Source organism: Hemicordylus capensis, chromosome 2, assembly GCF_027244095.1.
Source record: "Hemicordylus capensis ecotype Gifberg chromosome 2, rHemCap1.1.pri, whole genome shotgun sequence".
NCBI classification, from domain to species: Eukaryota; Metazoa; Chordata; class Lepidosauria; order Squamata; family Cordylidae; genus Hemicordylus; species Hemicordylus capensis.
Window position 1 is genome coordinate 364,984,601 of NC_069658.1, and position 22,437 is coordinate 365,007,037.

The 22,437-nt window shown below is 43.6% G+C and overlaps 1 protein-coding gene across 6 annotated transcripts in view; it reads left to right on the forward strand.

Annotated features, from left to right (window-relative positions):
- Positions 1-22,437, forward strand: part of AFAP1L1 (actin filament associated protein 1 like 1) — a 111,834-nt gene that overhangs the window by 84,232 nt on the left and 5,165 nt on the right. For all 6 annotated transcript variants that reach the window (XM_053300471.1, XM_053300473.1, XM_053300474.1 and 3 more), the window contains 9 exons: positions 3,099-3,194; positions 3,680-3,773; positions 4,981-5,133; positions 5,700-5,911; positions 7,324-7,469; positions 13,368-13,446; positions 14,337-14,448; positions 16,372-16,536; positions 21,866-22,044. In XM_053300471.1, coding sequence (XP_053156446.1) covers positions 3,099-3,194; positions 3,680-3,773; positions 4,981-5,133; positions 5,700-5,911; positions 7,324-7,469; positions 13,368-13,446; positions 14,337-14,448; positions 16,372-16,536; positions 21,866-22,044 — 1,236 coding nt within the window. The remainder of the gene's footprint in view (positions 1-3,098; positions 3,195-3,679; positions 3,774-4,980; positions 5,134-5,699; positions 5,912-7,323; positions 7,470-13,367; positions 13,447-14,336; positions 14,449-16,371; positions 16,537-21,865; positions 22,045-22,437) is intronic.

Below are 22,437 nucleotides of genomic sequence, written 5' to 3' on the forward strand. Positions count from 1 at the left end.
ACAAAGTGTATGTCAGCAATCATAGCTTATCTACAAATGCAAGAGATCACTGTATTTCCATACTGGACGATTGGCTCCTGGTACACCGCGACAAGCCAGAACTGGAATCACAAATCCAATACACCTTACGTCTACTGAAGGTCTTGGGAGTCCAAGTCAACTAGGCCAAATCAAAACTCCAACCGGCCAAGTCGATAGATTTCATAGGGGCCATCTTGAATGTTCAGACAAAAAGAGATTATTTGCCTCTGGACAGATACCAACAAATGTACGCACTTGTGTGCCTATTCGAGGATCATCCCCAACAATGGGCAGATCCAAAGACTGCTCAGTTTAATGGCCTCATGCAAAGTTTCAGTTCTCCACATGCGATTGCGAATGCATCAACTACAGTTATGGTACCTGAGATTGTTCCGCCCGAACATTGACAGCCAAGAGATGCTGCTGGACATGCCCCCACAAGTTCTAAAGTCACTAAGATGGTGGAAAGTGAGGGAGAATCTTCTAAACAGGGTTGCTTTTGATCCTCCAACTGACACAGTGGGTCACGACAGACGCCTCTCTGTCGAGTTGGGGGGCCCATTGTGGAGCCCATCAAGTTCAGGGTCTGTGGACAATGCAACAACAAAGAATGCACATCAGTTTCTTAGAATTGATGGTGGCTTACCAGGCACTGAAGTCTTTTGCACCCTTGCTTAAAACATGATTGTGCAGTTACAAATGGACAATACCACGGCGATCGCCTATGTAAACTGATAGGGTGTCACGATGTCATGCTCCCTGTGTGCTCTGAGCACCCAGCTGTGGAATTGGTGCATATCCAAGAATGTTTATCTCACTGCCATCCACATCAAGGGATTGGAAAACGTCTTGGCGGATGACCTGAGCAGGACTTTCAGGAACCAGCAACATCATGAATGGGAATTGAAGCAAACATGCCTAGATCGTATGATAGAAAGATGAGGCATTCCTCAGGTGGATATGTTTACTTCAACCAGAAAAAAGAAATTTCCACAGTTTTGTTCCAGAGCGGGCATTTGGCAAGGGTCCCTTGGGGATGCTTTTCAGCACCACTGGGGGGAAAGCCTGCTCTATATGTTGCCCCCTCAACCCCTGGTCAACAGGGTGGTAGGCAAGCTGATACAAGACATTGCAAGAGCCATTTTGGTGGCACCATGGTGACTGCGCCAACCATGGTTTGCGTCTCTACTCAGACTGATGGGGAACAACTATTGTCATCTTCCACTGGACCCCGATCTATTGTCGATAGACGGGTGGGAAATATTACATCCATCCCTTCGGACGTTGCAACTAACGGTGTGCAAGGTCAACTATTGAAAAATATCCTACTGAACTGTCATAGAACCTCCACCAGAAGAAGTTAAGCTATTAGGTGGAAGCGGTTCACGATTTATGCAAGAGAGCATGGATTCCACCCATTCAAGGCCTCTACAAATCAGGTCTTGTTATACTTAACCACTCTGAAAGAAGCGGGTTTAACCAATGTGTCTCTGCGGATCCACCTGGCCGTTATTTCAGTGAAACATAAAGGCTGGCAATGTCACTCTGCCTTTTCACATCCACTGTGCAAGAAATTCTTGTGGGACATTGATAATCTTTACCCCCTCAATAAGACACCCAACGGAACAATGGAGCCTATCCCTAGTGATGGCCTTTCTGATGGAATCCCCTTTTGAGCCACTTTGTGAAGTGAGCCTACGTTACTTGATGTTCAAGACCATCTTTCTAATCGCTATCACTACTGCCCAATGTGTAAGTGAACTAGCTGCTTTAAGAACAGATGTGCCGTATACACAATTTTATCCTAACAAAGTGGTTATGTGTACTGACCCCGCATTCTTTTTTGCATTTTAAAATTTTATTGGCTTTTACAACAGCTTTACAATCCAACTACATTCATTTATTTAAGTCAATATTGACTTCCCGCTTACCTGTCTGTGTGGTTCACGTTAACTATACATATAAAACCCCACATTCTTACGAAAGGTAGTAACTGACTTCCACTTGAATCAGAACATTGTGCTTCCATCCTTTTTTCAGGAGCCTGAAACGCGATTGGAGAAAGCATTGCACTCTCTGGATGTAAGGAGGTGCCTTCTGTATTATCTAAAGGGAAGACAAACTAAGATGCTCTTTGTCTTGTTCAAAGATAAAAATAAGGGCCTGTCTGTGTCCAGGCAAAGGCTGTCACATTGGTTAGTGGAGCTCATTTTCTTAATGTATAAGGTACAGGATCAACAACCTCCCAAACTGATAAAAGCACACTCCACGAGAGCGTATGCTACTTCCACTGTTCACTTATCTGGTCTTTGTTTCAAGGACATATGTGTGACTGCTACATGGTCTACACACTCACCTTTCATAAAGCACTATGCCATAGACTTAGTATGGCGGTGGAAGCCAACTTTGGAAGAGAGGTACTCAAGAGAGTTCTAGAGTAGTGGGTGGAATGGCTGCATCCTCCACCATGGAGGAAAAAGCTGGCTAGTCATCCATTTCTCATGATGACAACGGATCACTTCCAGATAAACAAGTTGCTTACCTGTAACTTATGATCTGGAGGTGATCCGTTGTCAGTCATGAGACTAACCTGTACCTCTCCGCTGCAGCATTTTAAGGAACAAGACTGACTTGCCTATTTGGTCACTGGATTGCACAAGGTGTGGATCATCTAAACATCAGGCGGATCAGCAAGAAACTGAAACAAAATGGCACCTGACTGCCAGGAAAAGAAAGGCACAGAGCACATGCAGGGCAGGGAGGGGCGTCAGAGAGGAGCTAATTAATCCATCCAGAAGGTCCCTGCGCAAGCGCAGAAACTCATTTCTCATGACTGACAATGGATGACCTCCAGATCATAAGTTACAGCTAAACGACCTGTTTTTCCATCTCTTACAGTGTAAACTCATTTTTTTTTCTTTTTACATGAGAAATATAGGCAAACATTTTACTGTTCCCTTGATGTACCTTACCACCAGTTAGCTATCCTGGCTTTAAGTGATGAAAAGTCTGTTCTAGATGAGAAGTACCAATGTTTCCACTGTTCTGAGACTCAACACTTATATCATCTTTTACAGGTGATAAAGGAAGTGAGCAGTCCTAATGGAGGAGGACCAAGTGGAACAGAAGTCCCTATATCTCCTATGCTCACTTGCAAAATGGACCATGACAAGGTAGCCTCTTTGTTCAACCCTCCCCTACTGATGCCACTCTTAGGGATTTGGCCAATAGATTATGATGCCATGTGTAGAGCCACATTTTGACTACAGTGTATGACTTCATAATGGGAAAGAAGGTCCTAGAGGGAGACCTCTTGCTTCAGCTCTTGCATAGTGTTTTGTTGAGGAGTGGGATACAATCCTCTTTGGGATGGAATGAACATGAGGTCATGTGGAAAACCAGGTGCTGAGTAACAAATGTCAGAATTGCCATAGAGATGCTGGCATCTGTCCAATGTTCTTTATCAAAGCAAAGAGCATCCAGGGGCTAGCTTGGAAAATGGCAAGGATCATTTCTTTCAGTGATATCATTAGATCAGTGAAAGCAATGGATACCTATAGTATACACAATTGGGGTTGGAGAAGAAGTAGAAAAAGAAGTAGAAAAATGAGTACTAGCAAGTAACTGGATACTGTATGTGCTGTTCTCCTCTGAACAGAGGCCATCTCAGGACAAGCAGACTTCTGACTCTGACAGTGTTGCAACCATGGAAAACTGCTCTTCTGGCACTCGGAGGGATACCCATGAGCAAGGTGAGTTCCTAGCACTTCTCTGCTTCCCTGGGAGCCAGGCACTGCTTTGCTTGAGATGACAAGAAAAACAGCACTGCAAACTAAACCCTGGTCCCATCCTCTGTGAAGCTGCCCCCTTTTTTAGAAGCAGCCCACACTAGAATTGGTGGGCCTCTTGTCCGGTAAATTTTAGTTCAGGGTAACTCAGTCATCATGCACATTCTAGGGCTTACAAAAGTTATACCACATGGGGATATCTGGATCTGCTATCTTCAACCAACTCTTAATACCCATTAAGAGTCTTAATGACCTTAAAACAGTGGTACATATGCTGGTAATCTCCAGCCTTGACTACTGTAATGTGCTCTACGTGTGGCTGCCTTTGTACATAGTCTGGAAACTACAATTGGAACAGAATCAGGCAGCCAGATTGGTCTCTGGGACAAGAAGAAGGCATCATATAACACCGGTTTTGGAAGAACTGCACTGGCTGCTGATATGTTTCCGGGTAAAATACAAAGTGCTGGTTATTACCTATAAAGCCCTTAATGGCTTGGGACCAGGTTACTTAAGAGAGCACCTCCTTTGTCATGAACCTCCTGCCTTTTATGATGTTCTGGAGAGGTCCGGTTATGGTTGCCACCAGTTCATCTGGTGGCAACTCAGGACTGGACTTTCTCTGTGGTTGCCCCAGGTTTTTGGAATATGCTCCCTGCTGAAATAAGAGCATCTCCTTCTCTGTTTGTTTTCAGGAAGACCCTCAAGACTTTCCTGTTATCTCAAACTTTTAATTAGAATTTTAATAATTTGATTTATATTGTTTTTATTGTGTTTTATTTATTTTAACCTGTGATTTTAATGTTGGCATCTGTACACTGCCTAGAGATTTACATATCAGGTGGTATAAAAATATGATAGATAGATAGATACCCTACTGAAGCATCCAGGCCAGTAACTCTTCTCTCTCTCTCTCTCTCTCTCTCTCTCTCTCTCTCTCTCTCTCTCACACACACACACACACACACACACACACACACACACACACACACCTCTGCCTTGGGCACAATTTTGTGGAAAGGCAGCATACAAATACATTGGTTGATAGGCATTCTGGAGATATAAATAGAATGGGATACAGCCTGGTTCCAGTGACTTTAATAGGTCCCTGATTCTTTTGGGGTCAGAAAATCCACATGCTGATTTTAAGCTGTATTCCTTCTGCTTCTAGGGAAAGGCAAAAAGAGTGGCTTAGCAGAATTAAAAGGATCTGTGAGTCGAGCAGCTGGGAGGAAAATCACCAGAATAATCAGCTTCTCCAAGAAGAAGCCATCTCCTGAGGACACCCAGACATCCTCTACAGAGGAAGACATCCCTTGCTGTGGTTTGTATTGGGGCATGCAAAGGAAAGAGGCAGAATGTTTCATAAGTACGTTTCATAACAGGTGACAGCTTCCATATCTTATGCCTTTCTTTGCACTACAAGCTGATCAGAGATAGACAGCTAAATCTAGGGGCACTAAAAAAACAACCCAGGGTCCAGGTGACATCCCCTTTCTCACCATAAGACAAGAGAGATTCCATGCAAGCATTTACTTCTATAATATGCTGTGAGTGGGCTTTAGCTGAAATCAACATACTCTAAACAATTAAATCCAAGTGTTTCTTATTCAAATGTTTGAATCAATTATGTAGCGGCAAAAATAGAGTAACATGATTTGTTACCAGTGCATCTTTGTGGGAGGAAATGGGTTACCTAATGACTAATAATTATTCGGGCAAACATCTAACTGATCTCCAAATAATTTTGGGCTCCCAGGATCTGATTTGATTTGTCATCCTTAAGCTCAGCTACTCAACACTTTCTGGTTTCCTAGGAGATCACCTTGAGGTTTTTGCATTTTCCCTTTGAAACACTGGCCACTCAGAAGCTTTTTTGTCCCCCAACAGGCTACTTGAATGTTTTGGTTAACCAGTGCTGGAAAGAACGTTGGTGTCGTTTAAAAGGCAACATGCTTTATTTCCACAAGGACCGCACTGACTTGAGAACACATGTGAATGTCATTGTCCTGCGGGGTTGTGAGGTGGCACCAGGACTTGGCCCCAAGCACCCCTTTGCTTTCCGCATCCTTCGCAATGGACAAGAAGTTTCAGCCTTGGAGGTGAGTGTGTGTTGGTTCCTGATCACTCTGTTGAAGAATGCCTCTGCTGCCTTGACAAGACATAAACAGGCAAACAGAGCCAGAGTTCTGTGGGGTCTTGGGCATCCCACAAAACTTAGTTAAACAGTGATGCCTTGGATAACAGAAGAACTCTGATATCCAAGGCATCCCTACTTAACTAAACTTTGTGGGCCTTTCATGAACTGTGCCAAGATCCCAAATCCTTCCACATGGAGCAATGCTTGTGAAAAAGACATTTAATAACACAGGATGATTAATTCTATAGCTAGACTAGTCTACCGGATGAAGCCAATGGATTGTGTGTGGGCATCAGATGATCTCCTTAACACCTACACTTCCTCACTGATAACCCATATTACTCATAACAATCAAAAGAATTTCTCATCATCAACTTGATGGAATTAACACCTTCATGCAGCTTGTTTCATAAAATACAGATGTGCGGAATGTTGCCATGCTTCAGTTTCATGTGTGCAATATAACTTCACTTGGATCTTAAGACAAAGCTGATATTCAGACACCTGAATTAACACATGCATAAAAAAAACAAAAACCCACATGACTGGGCAAACCAGGTAATCCATAGCAAACAACATCTCAAAGCAGGCGAAAACAGAGGTTGGGAGCATGTGGGTTACGTTTGGGCGTGTGGTGAAGAAATCCTGTTCCTTTACCACCTGTCCATTTGGTCCCGTCCCCCCAATGTAGGCTGACATTGGGTTACACAATTACAAAGGTTTCCACATGTGCGACCAGTGGCTCTGTGGCACAACATCAGCCTGTACTGGGGGGAAAGTGGGATTTAGTGCACGTGGTGAAACAATAACATGCTGCTTCACTATTTGATGCCCACACTCATCGAGGTACCATCAACCCACATGTCAATTGGCTTTTCAGGGTTATGTGAACCAGCCCCTAGTCTTTGCCAGGCCTTCTTTCTGCTCAGAGTCTGAACTTGCCTTGATCTGCTGGAATGGACAGGCAGTGGCCCTGTCCATTCAGAATCTAACCATTCCCTGTCTTGTTTGTGGAAGCCTCACTGGCAGAGTTGTACATGACTTGGAGATTCCCATGGTTAATGGTATAGCTGTCAGTTTGAGAGTCAGGGAGCAGTGTTCCCCCTAACAGGGATTCCCAGATGTTGCTGAATACAACTCCCAGAATCCCCAGCTGCAATGGCTTTTGCTTGGGGATTGTGGGAGTTGTAGTCAACAACATCTGGGGATCCCTGTTAGGGGGAACTCTGACAGGGAGTTTGAGGTTAAGGGAGAACGATTGCTATAAACATCTACCCTTGACTATGTTTACTTAGAAGAGGGTTGTAATATTGTTAATTGCTACTCCATGAACTGTTTCTCCTTTTCACTTTTAACTGTTGTCTTAACCCACAGGCAAGCAGTTATGAAGATCTGGGGCGCTGGCTTGGGCTTCTGCTAGTTGAAACAGGTTCTCAGACAACCCCAGAGGCATTACACTATGACTATGTGGATGTGGAGAAAATAGCCAATATAATCAATGCTGTGAGACACTCCTACATGTAAGGGCCTCCTCTACTGGCATTCTGCGATTGTAGCTGGATGCAAAAAAACCCCAAAACCCTGTGTCACCTCCTCTATTGAGATTGCCTGTCTGATACTGCTTGTTCTTGATAAAGCCTCTGATAATTGAAATTTCTATTCATATCCCTGCTAACTTGGCAAAGAGGCACCTTTTAACATGGCGATTCTCTTTATTTAGTGGGGGGGGAGTAACTGGCCCTATCCACCCCCAGCACAGTACCTCCAGTGACTGTTGCTGGTGTATATCTGATGTTTCTTTTTAGATTGTGAACCCTTCGGGGACAGGAATCCATCTTATTTGTTTGTTACTTCTCCGTGTAAACTGCCCTGAGCCATATTTGGAAGGGCGGTATAGAAATCGAATTAATAATAATAATAATAATAATTATTATTATTATTATTAATGCTGCACTTGCAGAAATAACAACCAATAATTTGCAAGAAACAAACCAACTAATGTACAGTGCAGCAACAATAACAACACAAGAGCTCGGATATAAGATCAATGGACCTGTAAAAAAAGAAAGTAGTACATCATTTAAATGGAAGATTAGATTAGAAAATAAAATCTCCAGGCTTAGATCAGATGCTAGCAGATTGAAAGATATGAAAGACAAGAAGCTGAAGAATGAAAACACCAAACAGTATCTGATCCAAAAAGACCACCTAGATTCAAGGAAAATTAGAGAAGTCCTGGAAATAATAAAGCAGCAAATAACAGCAGTGTCAAAGAAGATTAGCAGGTATGAAGCCAGAACTACACAACACAGGCAGAATCTCCAATTCCAGTCGAATCAGAGACGTTTCTACCAAAGCATAGAAGGAGAAACTGCAAGAAACCTAGAAACACCAAATAAAGAAGAAACAGTGCAATTCTGGGGGAAATTATGGGACAATCCAATAGATTATAATAAAAAAGCAGGCTGGATGAAAGAGGTCAAAAAATGTAACCAGCAAATGCAAGATCTAATAATAACACCAGAATTAATAAGTGAAAGAGCAAAGAAAATTAAAAATTGGACTGCTCCAGGTGACGATGAACTGCATGGCTTTTGGCTTAAACACCTAACAAGCCTTCAGAAACAACTATCAAAACAGTTCCATCACATTTTGCAAGGAGGTGATATTGAACAATGGCTAACAACTGGGAAAACTCATCTCATAATGAAAGACCCAGCAAAAGGTGCAGTTCCAAGTAATTATAGACCAATAACCTGTCTGCCAACCATGTTCAAATTATTAACTGGAATAATTGCAGATGAAGTGATGCAACACTTATTAACTAACAAACAGCTTCCAGCTGAACAGAAAGGAAATTGCCCGAACACCAGAGGCACAAAAGACCAGCTGCTGATTGACAAAATGATTTCAGAAAACTGCAAGAGAAGAAAAACCAATCTAAGTGTTGCATGGATTGACTACAAGAAAGCCTTCGATTCATTGCCTCACACATGGATACTAAAATGTTTAGAAACAACTGGTGTCAGCAAAAACATTCAGATATTTATAAAAAAGCAATGAGCATGTGGAGTACACAGTTAACAATCAATGGTGAGACACTTGGACAGGTTAGCATTAGAAGAGGCATTTTCCAAGGGGACTCACTATCCCCTCTGTTGTTTGTAATCGCCATGACCCCACTTTCACAAATACTCAACAAAACAGGCCTCGGATACCAAACATCTAAAACATCAAGTCAAATCAACCATCTGCTGTACATGGACGATCTGAAGTTGTATGGAAAGTCCCAGTCAGAAATCGAATCACGGCTAAACACTGTCCGTATATTCAGTAGCGATATAGCAATGGAGTTTGGATTAGACAAGTGTGCTGCATTAATAATGAACAGAGGGAAAATAACAAAAACAGAAGGAATAGAACTGCCCAATGGAAGCAAGATCAAGAACCTGGAAGAGAAAGAACATTACAAATCCTTGGGCATTCTCCAGGCTGATAACATCGCACACACTGAAGTTAAAAGAAAAATTGGAAGTTAATACATCAGGAGAGTTAGAAAAATCCTCAAGTCCAAACTCAATGGCGGGAACACCATACAAGCCATAAACACCTGGGCTATACCTGTTATCAGATACACTGCAGGGATAATAGACTAGACCCAGGCAGAGCTAGAGACGCTGGATCGTAAGACCAGGAAAATCATGACCATCAATCATGCTCTGCACCCCCACAGTGATGTAGATAGGCTATACCTCCCTTGCAGCTCAGGTGGAAGAGGAATGCTGCAAGTCCATCGAACAGTCGAGGAGGAGAAAAGAGGCCTTGAAGAATATATCAAGGACAGTGAAGAAGATGCACTTCAAATGGTCAATAACGTGAAACTATTCAACACCAATGAAAGAAAACAGGCCTACAAGTAAGAACAAGTCAAGAACCGAGCAGAAAAATGGAGAAATAAGCCCCTGCATGGTCAATATTTGCACAATATAAGTGGAAAATCAGACATCACCAAGACCTGGCAATGGTTTCAGAATGGCAACTTGAAGAAAGAAACAGAGGGTTTAATACTGGCTGCACAAGAACAGGCACTAAGAACAAATGCAATAAGAGCCAAAGTCGAAAAATCCACAACAACAGCAAGTGCCGCCTTTGTAAAGAAGCAGATGAAACAGTGGACCACCTAAGCTGTTGTAAAACGATGTTGTAAAAAGCTGTTGTAAAAATCAGCTGTTGTAAAAAGATCGCACAGACTGACTACAAACAAAGGCATGACAAGGTAGCAGGGATGATACACTGGAACATCTGCAAAAAATACAAGCTACCTGTAGCCAAACATTGGTGGGACCATAAAATCGAAAAAGTTGAAGAAAATGAAGATGTAAAAATATAATGGGCCTTCCGACTACAAACAAACATCTGCCACACAATACACCAGATATAACTGTAGTCGAGAAGAAAGAAAAACAAGTTAAAATAATCGACATAGCAATACCAGGGGATAGCAGAATAGAAGAAAAAGAAATCGAAAAAAATCACAAAATACAAAGATCTACAAATTGAAATTGAAAGGCTGTGGCAGAAAAAGACCCAAATAATCCCAGTGGTAATTGGCGCCCTGGGTGCAGTTCCAAAAGACTTTGAAGAGCACTTCATCACCATAGGGGCCACAGAAATCACCATCAGCCAATTACAAAAAGCAGTTTTACTGGGAACAGCCTATATTCTGCGACGATATCTATAACAACAGCAACAACATTTACGATAAAATTCAGCCATCCCAAGTCCTTAGGAAGGACTCGATGTCTGGACAAAACAAACCAGTCAATAACACCTGTCTGACTGTGTAAATAAATAAATAAATAAATACAATAATTAATAATAATAATATCATCTACACTAGGGATGTGCAAAACGTTTCGGGCACAGAACGATCTGTACCTGAAACGACCAATTTCGGGTGATTCAGAGCCGAACCGAATCACCCATGATGAGACCCAATAATTTTTGGACCCGAAACAAATCACCCCTGTTTCGGGTCCGAATTTTTTGGGTGTTTTGGGTCTCCTTTTTGTGCCCTAGAAAAGTGCCAGCCTTGTCTTCTTCTTCCCCCTCCATTTTCAGTTTGATGTCCTTTTGAATTTCCCGCCTTTTTGCCTCCATTGATTTCAATGCAGAAATTGCTTTCCTTTTACTTTAATTGAAAAGGTCCTGGGGCCAAAAGAGTGGGATGGGGTGGTAGTGCCTAATGGGTGGAGGTTACCACCCCAATTGCAGAGGGATTGGGCAAAGGGCTGATTTTTGGTGAATTTCTGAAGTTTTAGTGTCTTTGGAGCAGATAGGGGGCATAACGTGGGATCTGGGCCAAAAGAGTGGGGTGGGGTGGTAGTGCCTAATGGGTGGAGGTTACCACCCCAATTGCAGAGGGATTGGGCAAAGGGCTGATTTTTGGTGAATTTCTGAAGTTTACGCATTTTTAAGGTTTCCCCCCATTAGGTATAATGGAGGGTGTATCGCTTCATGTCGGGGGGGAAGGGGTGGCCTAGAGCGGTGTGGGATTGGTGGTAGTGCCGGGTAGGGGCAAGGAAGCTACCTGAATTTTTTCAAAGGATTTGGGCAGAGGGCTGATTTTTGGTTAATTGTTGAAGTTTACGCTTCTTTAAGGTTTTTCCTCATAAGTTATAATAGAATGGAGCTTTCAGCAGCCCCATAAGTGCACTTGGGGGGTGCTGGGGTGGCCCAGAGCGAGTGGTGGTGTAGTGCACATAGGGTGCCAACCACCCCCATGGGTTTCTAACCCATGGCGTACAGGGTTCTGTTGTTTCTGAGGTATTCTGAGTGTGGATTCTATGATAGGAAATGAGATTTTCAATGACACACCATGAATCCACTCTAATTTGCTATCATAGAATCTAAACAAGACATGAACTTCAATCTAAATAAGACATGAACTTCAACATTAGGCACTACCACCCCACCCCACTCTTTTGGCCCCAGGCCCCGTTTTTCTTACCCGAATAGATTCAGATTCGGATTTGGGTAAATCTGAACCGAATCGGGGGTGATTCGGGTGAGCAAAATTTGGGCACAGAACAGAACAGGGGTGTTTCGGTTCGGGTCCGAATCGAAACACCGAAAATACCGAATTGCACACCCCTAATCTACACTAGCAATATAGATTGGTTTGTGTCTCTAAAACTTAATAGAATCAAAATGACAGCCTGCTTAATTCATACTCAAAATATGGAATAGAGCAGGCTATCAAGGATATGAATGTGGTGAAAAGGCTTGTATCTTGTATCGGGCTGAGACACAGGCCTGCATCTATGATTTATGATATGGGTGTAAATGTGGCACAGTGCCAGTCCAGCTTTCTTAATGTAATCTAGGATGCATAGTAAAACATAAATAAACGTTGCACTGAATACCTCTTAACAGGCATAACCTGTTTTATGTACCTATAAAAGGGAATTTCACTATGCCTTTATTTGTGGAATGGAAAGGTGGGGTTTTAAAAATATATATATATTAGTGAATTTAAAGGGTGGAGAGTAAATCTTTTTAATTATATGATTTTGTGTGTGTTATACATTATGCAGTAGCAAGCCCAGATTTGCCACACAATGTACATTTGACAGGGAGGCTCTCTCATTCCTGACTCCCTGAGAAGTGCACCCATAGCCACATTCATACATAACAACATTTTTAGTTGTGGAAAACATATTGGGTGTACTCCTAAAAATGTAGCATTTTTCGCATTTCCAAGAGTCAAAGCATGAGTTTGCGACTTAGGATCAAACTGCGCATTACTTTAAATGTACAGCATAAGCCTTCCATGCGGTTTTAGCTTAAATACAAAAAAGCATGTATGGGAGGGCCCCAATGTGGATTTGAGACCACAGATAGTGGGGGAGGGGGTGTTGTAGCTCTTTCTCCTGCCATGGCGCCAATAACAAATTGAGGCCACCCTGCACATGCTATTTATCCTGGGAGGATACCTATTGGTGCCAATAGGAGCTCCCTCCCAGGATACCCCCTACTCTGGATCAGGACCCTGGTGCTAGTGCCTGCCCCTTTTGTAGTCCTGAACCAGATCACACACTCACAGACCACGATACTTTAGTTTAAAGAACTAGCACCAAGTCATGTGTAGTTTGTTAGTAAGTTCTTTTGAGCCCAACACTTCTGTTCCTTCAGTTCTCCCCTTTCTAAGCGCCATCTCCTCTCCTGCATTACCCCAAACACAGGGCTTGTGTAGAAAAGTTGTTTGGACAATGTATACCTACAAATGGTGAGCTTGGATTCATTTTGTTAAGAGTTAGCTCTCATGGAAAGGAGAGTTCGATCATTTGCTTAGAAAGATGTTCAGGATTTGGCAGACAGTGCTAGATTTATTTTTATCTCTTTCTTTGCCTTTTCAGGTGGGCCAGCTCCTCCCTTGAGAACCAAACAGACTCCTCCCGGGTGTTATATGATGAAGTACCTTATGAGAAAGTGGAGGTATTCTTTAAAAATGAAATACAGGTGGACCTCGTTATCTGCGGGGCTTCTGTTCTTGGCTGCAACCATGGTTAGGTTCCTGGAAGCGCAAAAATGGCAAAAAAGTCAAACAGCAGAAATAGGAGCAAAAAAAGAATGCACCATGCTCTTGAGGTCTCCAGCTGTGCTGCAATGCCCCCGCAACCCCCAATTCTGCCAATTTTCTATGAAAAATCGCATAATTTTGTTTAACACAAATGAGCCACAAAATGGCTCCTTTCATCAAAATGGTGGTTGGCTTCTGGCCACCTAGGAACCACAGATACATGGTTCTTAACCCTTTCAGTTACCCCTCATATGCCGAGGTTGGGTCTCAATTGCCCGACCACAGATGTGCAAAACTGCGGTTGTTGGGACTGTGTGTGCTGAGGTCTACCTGTACAAAAAAGGCCATCACCCTGTTTTCTCTGTTTGCTTTCCTGACATTGCCCTTCTTCATGATTGCATTTCCTGACACTATACTTCTTCCAGGCCACATTGGAAGCTGCCTTCTACTGAGTCAGATCATTGGTCCCTCTAGCTCAGTATTGCCTACACGGACTGGCAGCAGCTCTCCAAGCTTTCAGGCAGGAGTCTCTCCCAGTCCTAATTGGAGATGCCAGGGAGTAACCTAGGACCTTCTGCATGCAAAGCAGAGGCTCTGCCAATTGGCTAGGGCCCCATCCCCTGAGCTGTGACCCTGTTCGACTCCCAAGTGCTTGGCAGCTGGTAGATGCATCTGTACGATGTACTTCATCCAGGTGTGTCTACAAGGAAGGAGATTTAGTCGCTGCTCACACCCACCCATGATATACTCTGAAATGTCCTCTGAAACATCAGTTTATTAATGCTTTCTTGCTTCCTGTTTGTAGTTGGAAAAGTCAGGGCGACCATCGGGATCCCAGGTAAAGCGCCATGGTTCCTCTTGCAGTGAGAAATCTCGCCGTGTGGATCCACAAGTCAAAGTCAAGCGCCATGCATCAAGTAAGTTTGGGTATGGTCTAGCCACTGAGCGCTCATTGTCGCTCACTTATTAACAGCTTGAGAGGAGAGAGGGCAGGTTACTCTTGGTGCTTCCATTCCCAAAGAGCCATTCTCAGCACTCACAACACAGCACTCGCCCTCTACTCTGCGCCTCCATTTATGGAACGTGTCCCAGTTTCTGCTTGTTCATTATCTGTGTTCCGCTTCCTGATGGACGGGGATTGTTTACACATACGCTAGCACAGGAAAACTAATTTCCAGGCCAGACCAAGATTTGGGTGGGTTCGAGCAAGTGCTCCTGTTTCACCTCTAGCTTCTCAGAACAATAGGCATGTTCTTGGGAGAATATGGCTGAAGTAAAGGATGCACAAGCAGCCAGCAAGTCAGGAAATGGCCAGTGTCAGGAAAGCAATCTGTGCATATATGAGTAGGTTTGTGACCTCATCCTGGCTCCATTCACAGTAACGAAAAATGGGAAACGAAGTGCACCATTCCTGTCATTTTTCCTAAGCACCCTGGAAGTGTGTCCCATTTGAAGTCATTGCTTCTGAATTAAATGTGTTTAGGATTGCAGAGCAAGTTCCTGAAGACTATTTTTTCCTCAGGGAACATCTTCTTCCTTTTGTGAGATTCCTTCTGTGAGGAGATCCAGTACAGCCGTGATAAGGAATGCTGGGCTGAAACCTTGGAGTTCTGTACTGATTTATGCTCTTTGAAGCTTGTTTGACAGACTCTTATACCTTAAAAAAAAAAAAAGTTGGGCACTTCACTGGTGGCTGTAAATCTTAACTGTATTGATGCCACTTAAATAAATGTCACAAGAATGCTAAGCTGGGCTAGAACTCCAACAGTCCAATTCATAATTGGATGTGTGGTTGTGCTCAGTAGCGTAGTGAGGGCATAGGCAGCCCCTGTTCTGATGGGTGCCCTCACTTGCCCACCCACCAGTGGCGGTGCGTTTCCTACCCTGGTGGCAAGGGCGCTCCCTCTCTTCAGAAACAATGCTTGGGGAGGAGGGGTGTGTGTGACGAGAGTGGAGAATGTCACTTAACCAAGAGCAAATGTAGATGCCACTGGTATCTTGAACTTGGTGTGGGAGGAGGCTCCTGACCTGGCATCCAAGGCTACACCGTATGGAGATCAGCTGAGCAGTGGGGTGTGGGAGGGGTGCAGCCTCCCCCTGGGTGCTGGGTCGGGAGCCTCCTCCTGCACTGAGTTCAATCTGAGCCAATCTGAGTTCAAACTGAGCCAGCGTGGTGTAATGGCTAGAGTGCTGGACTAGGACCGGGGAGACCCAAGTTCAAATCTCCATTCAGCCATGAGACTAGCTGGGTGACTCTGGGCCAGTCACTTCTCTCTCAGCCTAACCTACTTCACAGGGTTGTTGTGAGGAGAAACCTAAGTATGTAGTACACCGCTCTGAGCGCCTTGGAGGAAGAACGGGATAGAAAATGTAAATAATAAATAAATAAAGATACCAGCAGCAGCTACGTTTGCAACTAGTTAAGTGAAATTCCCAACCCTCACTCCAAGCAAAGAAGGGGAGAGGAGGTGACCCGAGGCGGGGGGCACATGAGTTCTTTGAACCCATGTGCCCATAAGTCATTGTTTCTGTGCCAACAAGAAGATGCAGCCATTCTAATAACAACTAATGTATGGGCAGGGGCTGTGTTGGGCATGCAAGTGAGTTCTTAAAATGGGTTTTGTTTTAGTGTGCAAGCTATTGTTACGGCTGGCCTTGCAGTTCCTGAGCTTGTTCTCCTTCAGGCATGGGTCTACATTTAAACTTTTCTGCTGCCATGGTAGAACTGGACAACACACACACACACACACACACACACACACACACACACACACACACACACACACTGGTGCCTAATACAGGGTTGCTCCTGTTCTTTATCTCTGTGCATGCATGTGCAGATGCCAACCAGTACAAGTATGGCAAGAACCGGGCTGAGGAAGATGCCAGGAGGTTCCTGACGGAGAAAGACAAGCTGGAGAAGGAAAAAGCATCCATCCGGAATGAGCTTATGGCACTACGCAAGGAAAAGCGGGAGCTCCGAGAGGCCATGAAGAGCAGCCCAGGTACAGCCCTCCTGACATGGAGGGGAAATTCCACTTCTGCCCAGTCCATGACTTCCTCTCTCTTCCCTCCCTCATCCCCTAGCCACTCTGCACAGATCCCTCCACTCTGACTGGCATATACTTGCAACATACTTTGCTGTTTGGCACAGAGTCTGCAGCCTGCCCCTTCTTAGCTAGTGAGACACACCTCCCCTTCTCCTAGGACTCCTCACCATTAGGAGCAAAAGGAAGACTCATTGATTCCTCATTAAAGGCTATATGGTCATTCTCACAACCCAGGACAGTAGGGCAGAGAGGCTGGGGATAGGGAGGCAGGAGTGCTCTTAGCTTCTCCCCCCCCCCCGACGATCTCCTTTCTTTTTCCGGCCGCGCAGCTTGTGCGGCTCATGTGCCCATGTGAGTTACACTGCCTGGAGCCATGCGGTCATCTAGTAACCAGAGGAACACAGCCCAGCCTCCAGAAATCCCACAAATCACCACGCAAGGAGCATGGTGCATTGGGGGATTTCCCCACAGCTGGGCACTCTAACCGCCCAGCTCTGTGTCCGCAGGCAGGCCAAGCAGACACACAATTGGTCACCAGGGTGGAAGGGCACACTTGCGCCCTTCTGCCTCAGGATTAGCTCCAGGGAAAGATCTCAGGCTACCTGGAAGGGCAGTGCCAGGATTGGGTGTGATCCCGGCGCTTCACATAAGCAGCCATTACCGGGTAGGACTGTGGAAGCCTGGGTAGGGCTGCTCGTGTGAACAGCTTCTATAACTGCTAATAGCTGCACTATGAGGCTTTATGTGCTAAATATTACTCTCATAGGGATGTCACAGCCACTGTTTTGCTTTGCGTCTTACTCCTTAGCCCCAGCACCTACTCGTTAGTGCTGGCTATGTGCTTAGTATCACCTAGCTAGAAAAATCTGTCTAGTTCAACTCAGTACTGTAATGCCAACTCAGCATAGCTTCAGATTTTCATTTAGAAAGTGTGGCAGGCTCCCTGAATGGAGGAAAGTCCAATACTGCCATCTACTGGGAGAACACGTTTTCCCCATGAAAATTACATGGCTATTTTTCTGAAAGCTGGGGTGTCGACTCAGGTCTACTCAGCTTTAATGTTTTTCATTCCATTCTGCCCAATTACGCTCATGTTTAGTTCTGGATCAGAATTAAACACAAGCCTAATTACAGTTCATTGATGCTGGGAAAGGCCAAAACTATTTGGTACATTTGCCAAACTCCTGTTTTCCAACCCTTGGACATCAGTGGAAGGCTAACATGCATGCTGATTTCCCTTTGCTGTTGCAGTCCCTCATTGTTCTGCTAAGCTTCCCAACTTTTACTCTCCTTTTGCCTCCTTTATTCCTTTTATTGGGGCAAAAAAACCCAGCTTCACATATATGCAGATGGGATCTGAGCTGTCAGTGACTGACCAGGAGAGGGATCTTGGGGTCGTGGTGGACAGCTCGTTGAAAGTGTCAGTGAGCAGCAGCTGTGAAAAAAGCTAATTCCATGCTAGGGATCCTTAGGAAGGGGATTGAAAATAAAACTGCTTATATTATAATGCCCTTATACAAATCTGTGGTGCAACCACATTTGGAGTACTGTGTACCGTTCTAGTCACCATATCTGAAGAAGAACATTGTAGAACTGGAAAAGGTGCAGAAGAGGACAACCAAGATGATTAGGGGTGTGGAGCATCCTCCTTATGAGGCAAGGCTACAGCATCTGAGGCTTTTTAGTTTGGAGAAGAGGCAACTACAGGGAGACATGATAGAGGTCTATAAAGAGGCAGCGTGGTGTAGTGGTTAGAGTGCTGGACTAGGACCGGGTAGACCTGAGTTCAGATCCCCATTCAGCCATAATAATTGCTAGGTGACTCTGGGCCAGTCACTTCTCTCTCAGCCTAACCTACTTCACAGGGTTGTGAGGAGAAACTTAATTATGTAGTACACCGCTCTGGGCTCCATGGAAGAAAAGCGGGATATAAAATGTAAATAATAATAATAATAATAATAATAATAATAATAATAATAATAATAATTATTATTATTATTATTATTATTATTATTATTATTATTATTACACTGGGGGTATAATAATAATATACTCCCAGTGGGGCACTACCTTGGTGTGGTTGTGGGGCTTGCATGCTCTGAGGAAGATGAGAGCTATGCCAGAGGTGCAACCATACTGGACAGGTCTCACCAGAGGAGCCAGACGAAGAGTGCCTCTCCCATCAACAATATGGTGGGACATAACTTTAATAAATCTATACCAGATCGGTCGTCACCCAGGTCAACAAGGACCGCACCAGGTGCTGGAGTCCCTGGACATCTGGTGGCAAGTGGGCTACAGGACTCATGATCTTCAGTTGAACAACCAGGGCTGGAGACTGCAAGGTTACTGGAAGGTTACTGGAAGAAACATTGCTTAACCGGAAAAAATATTGATTTTTAAAAATGATTAAAATTAAAAATGATTTTAGAAAATTGCAAGAGAAGAACAACAAATCCAAGTGTTGCATGGCCTCTGGAGACTATAAATTAAATTGTTGTTGCTGTTGCTGATAATGATAATAATAATAATAATAATAATAATAATAATAATAATAATAATAATTTAATTATAATTAACCGCAAGCCCCACAACCACGCCAAGGTAATGCCTCACTGGGGGCCTATTATTATTATTATTATTATTATTATTATTATTATTATCATCATCATCATCAACAGCAACAACAATTTAATTAAATTGCAGACATCACCAGGACCTGGCAATAGCTTAAGAATGGCAACTTGAAGAAAGAAACAGAGGGTTTAATACTGGCTGCACAAGAACAGGCACTAAGAACAAATGCTATAAGAGAAAAAGTCAAAAAATCCACAACAAACAGCAAGTGCCGCCTTTGTAAAGAAGCAGATGAAACAGTGGACCACCTAATCAGCTCATGTAAAAAGATCGCACAGACTGACTACAGACAAAGGCATGACAAGGTAGCAGGGATGATACACTGGAACATCTGCAAAAAATACAAGCTACCTGTAGCCAAAAATTGCTGGGAACATAAAATTGAAAAAGTTGAAGAAAATGAAGATGTAAAAATATTATGGGACTTCCGACTACAAACAGACAAACATCTGCCACACAATACACCAGATATAACTGTAGTCGAGAAGAAAGAAAAACAAGTCAAAATAATCGACATAGCAATACCAGGGGATAGCAGAATAGAAGAAAAAGAAATAGAAAAAATCACCAAATACAACGATCTACAAATTGAAATTGAAAGGCGGTGGCAGAAAAAGACCAAAATAATCCCAGTGGTAATTGGCGCCCTGGGTGAAGTTCCAAAAGACCTTGAAGAGCACCTCAACACCATAGGGGCCACAGAAATCATCATCAGCCAATTACAAAAAGCAGCTTTACTGGGAACAGCCTATATTCTGTGACGATATCTATAACAGGAACATTGATAATAAAATTGAGCCATCCTAGGTCCTTGGGAAGGACTCGATGTCTGGATAAAACAAACCAGTCAATAACACCTGTCTGACTGTGTAAATAAATAATAATAATAATAATAGGCAAAGGTATACCTGTTATCAGAGACACTGCAGGAATAATAGACTGGACCCAGCTAGAGCTAGAGATAATAGATCGTAAGACCAGGAAAATCTTGACCATCAATCATGCTCTGCACCCCCGCAGTGATGTAGATAGGTTATACCTCCCTCGCAGCTCAGGTGGAAGAGGAATGCTGCAAGTCCATCAAACAGTAGAGGAGGAGAAAAGAGGCCTTGAAGAATATATCAAGGACAGTGAAGAAGATGCACTTCAAATGGTCAATAAGAGAAACTATTCAACACCAATGAAACAAAGCAGGCCTACAAGAAAGAACAAGTCAAGAACCGAGCAGAAAAATGGAAAAATAAACCACTGCATGGTCAATATTTGCACAATATAAGTGGAAAATCAGACATCACCAAGACCTGGCAATGGCTTATGAATGGCAACTTGAAAAAAGAAACAGAGGATTTAATAGTGGCTAAGAACAAATGCAATAAGAGCAAAATTAGAAAAGTCAACAACAAACAGCAAGTGCCGCCTTTGTAAAGAAGCAGATGAAACAGTGGACCACCTAATCAGCTGTTGTCAAAAGATCGCAGAGACTGACAACAAACAAAGGCATGACAAGGTAGCAGGGATGATACACTGGAACATCTGCAAAAAATACAAGCTACCTGTAGGCAAAAATTGGTGGAACCATAAAATTGAAAAAGTTGTAGAAAATGAAGATGCAAAAATATTATGGGCCTTCCAACTACAAACAGACAAACATCTGCCACACAATACACCAGATATAACTGTAATCAAGAAGAAAGAAAAACAAGTTAAAATAATCAACATAGCAATACCAGGTGATAGCAGAATAGAAGAAAAAGAAATAGAGAAAATCACAAAATACAAAGATCTACAAACTGAAATTGAAAGGCTGTGGCAGAAAAAGACCAGAATAATCCCAGTGGTAATTGGCACCCTGGGTGCAGTTCCAAAAGACCTTGAAGAGCACCTCAACACCATAGGGGCCACGGAAATCACCATCAGCCAATTACAAAGAGCAACTTTACTGGGAACAGCCTATATTCTGCGACAATATCTATAACAATAACAACAACGATATTGATAATAAAATTCAGCCATCTCAGGTCCTTGGGAAGGACTCGACGTCTGGATAAAACAAACCAGTCAATAGCACCTGTCTGTGTAAACAATAATAATAATCATATAATATAAAATCATGCATGGTGTGAAAAAAATTGATAGAGATAAATTTTTCTCCCTCTTGCGTAACTCTGGAACCAGGTGTCATCCCATGAAACTGAAGGCCAGGAAATTTAGGAACAACAAAAGGAAGTACTTTTTTCACACAACACATAATTAACCTATGGAATTCTCTGTCTTCAGATGTGGTGATGGCCACTAGCTTGGATGGCCTTAAAAGGGGCTTAAACAAATTCATGGAGGATAGATCTATCAATTGCTACTAGTCTGGGAGCTATAGGCCACAGAGGCAAGATGCCTCTAAATACCAGTGGCGGCTGAGCAACAGCAGGAGAGAGGGCATGCCCTAAGCTCTTGCCTGTGGGCTTCCTAGGGTCATCTGGTGGGCCACTGTGTGAAATGGGATGCTGGACTAGATGGTCCTTGGGCCTGGTCCAGCAGGGCTGTTCTTATGTTCTTATTCTTCTTTATTCTCCTTGTGCCTGTAATCTGAGTGTGGAGCCACATGATGGTTTGTGGCTGACTTTGCTCCCTATATCTATGTTGGGAATAGGAAAAGACCTGAAAGAGCTGGAGCATCGTGTTGCAACCGTAGAGGAGCAGTGCAAAGCAAATGAGGCACGGCGTGTGGATTTAGAACTCAAACTGACCGAGGTGAAAGACAGGCTGAAGCAGTCACTGGCAGGAGGGCCAGCTCTGGGGCTAACAGTAGCCACCAAGCCTGAAAACAAGGTGAGCAAAGAGCTGCTTTCTTTTTATAGTCCTAAATCAGAGCTGCTTTTGTGACTTTTCCCTGCACAAATATTGAATTTAAAAATGTGTACACTGTTGTGAAAACCATACCAGTGTCTGGTTTGTTGTATACACTCAGGGCCACTTCCACTTGAGAGAATTCTCAGCAGCTCCTGGGGCCCAAGAGCCACCGATACCAGGCTGATTGCCTCCCGGGGAGAATTGGGCCCCTGACCAAGAGCCCTTCTCCACAACTGCACTGGTCACTGCCTTTCCCTGCCACAAAGCAGTGCCCCTGCCCCAACACAGCACCCCAGTCACTCAGCATCAAGGCAAGGGCATTGCATTGTAGATTTTTTTTAGGCAAATGACTTGACGAGCAAACCAGAGGTT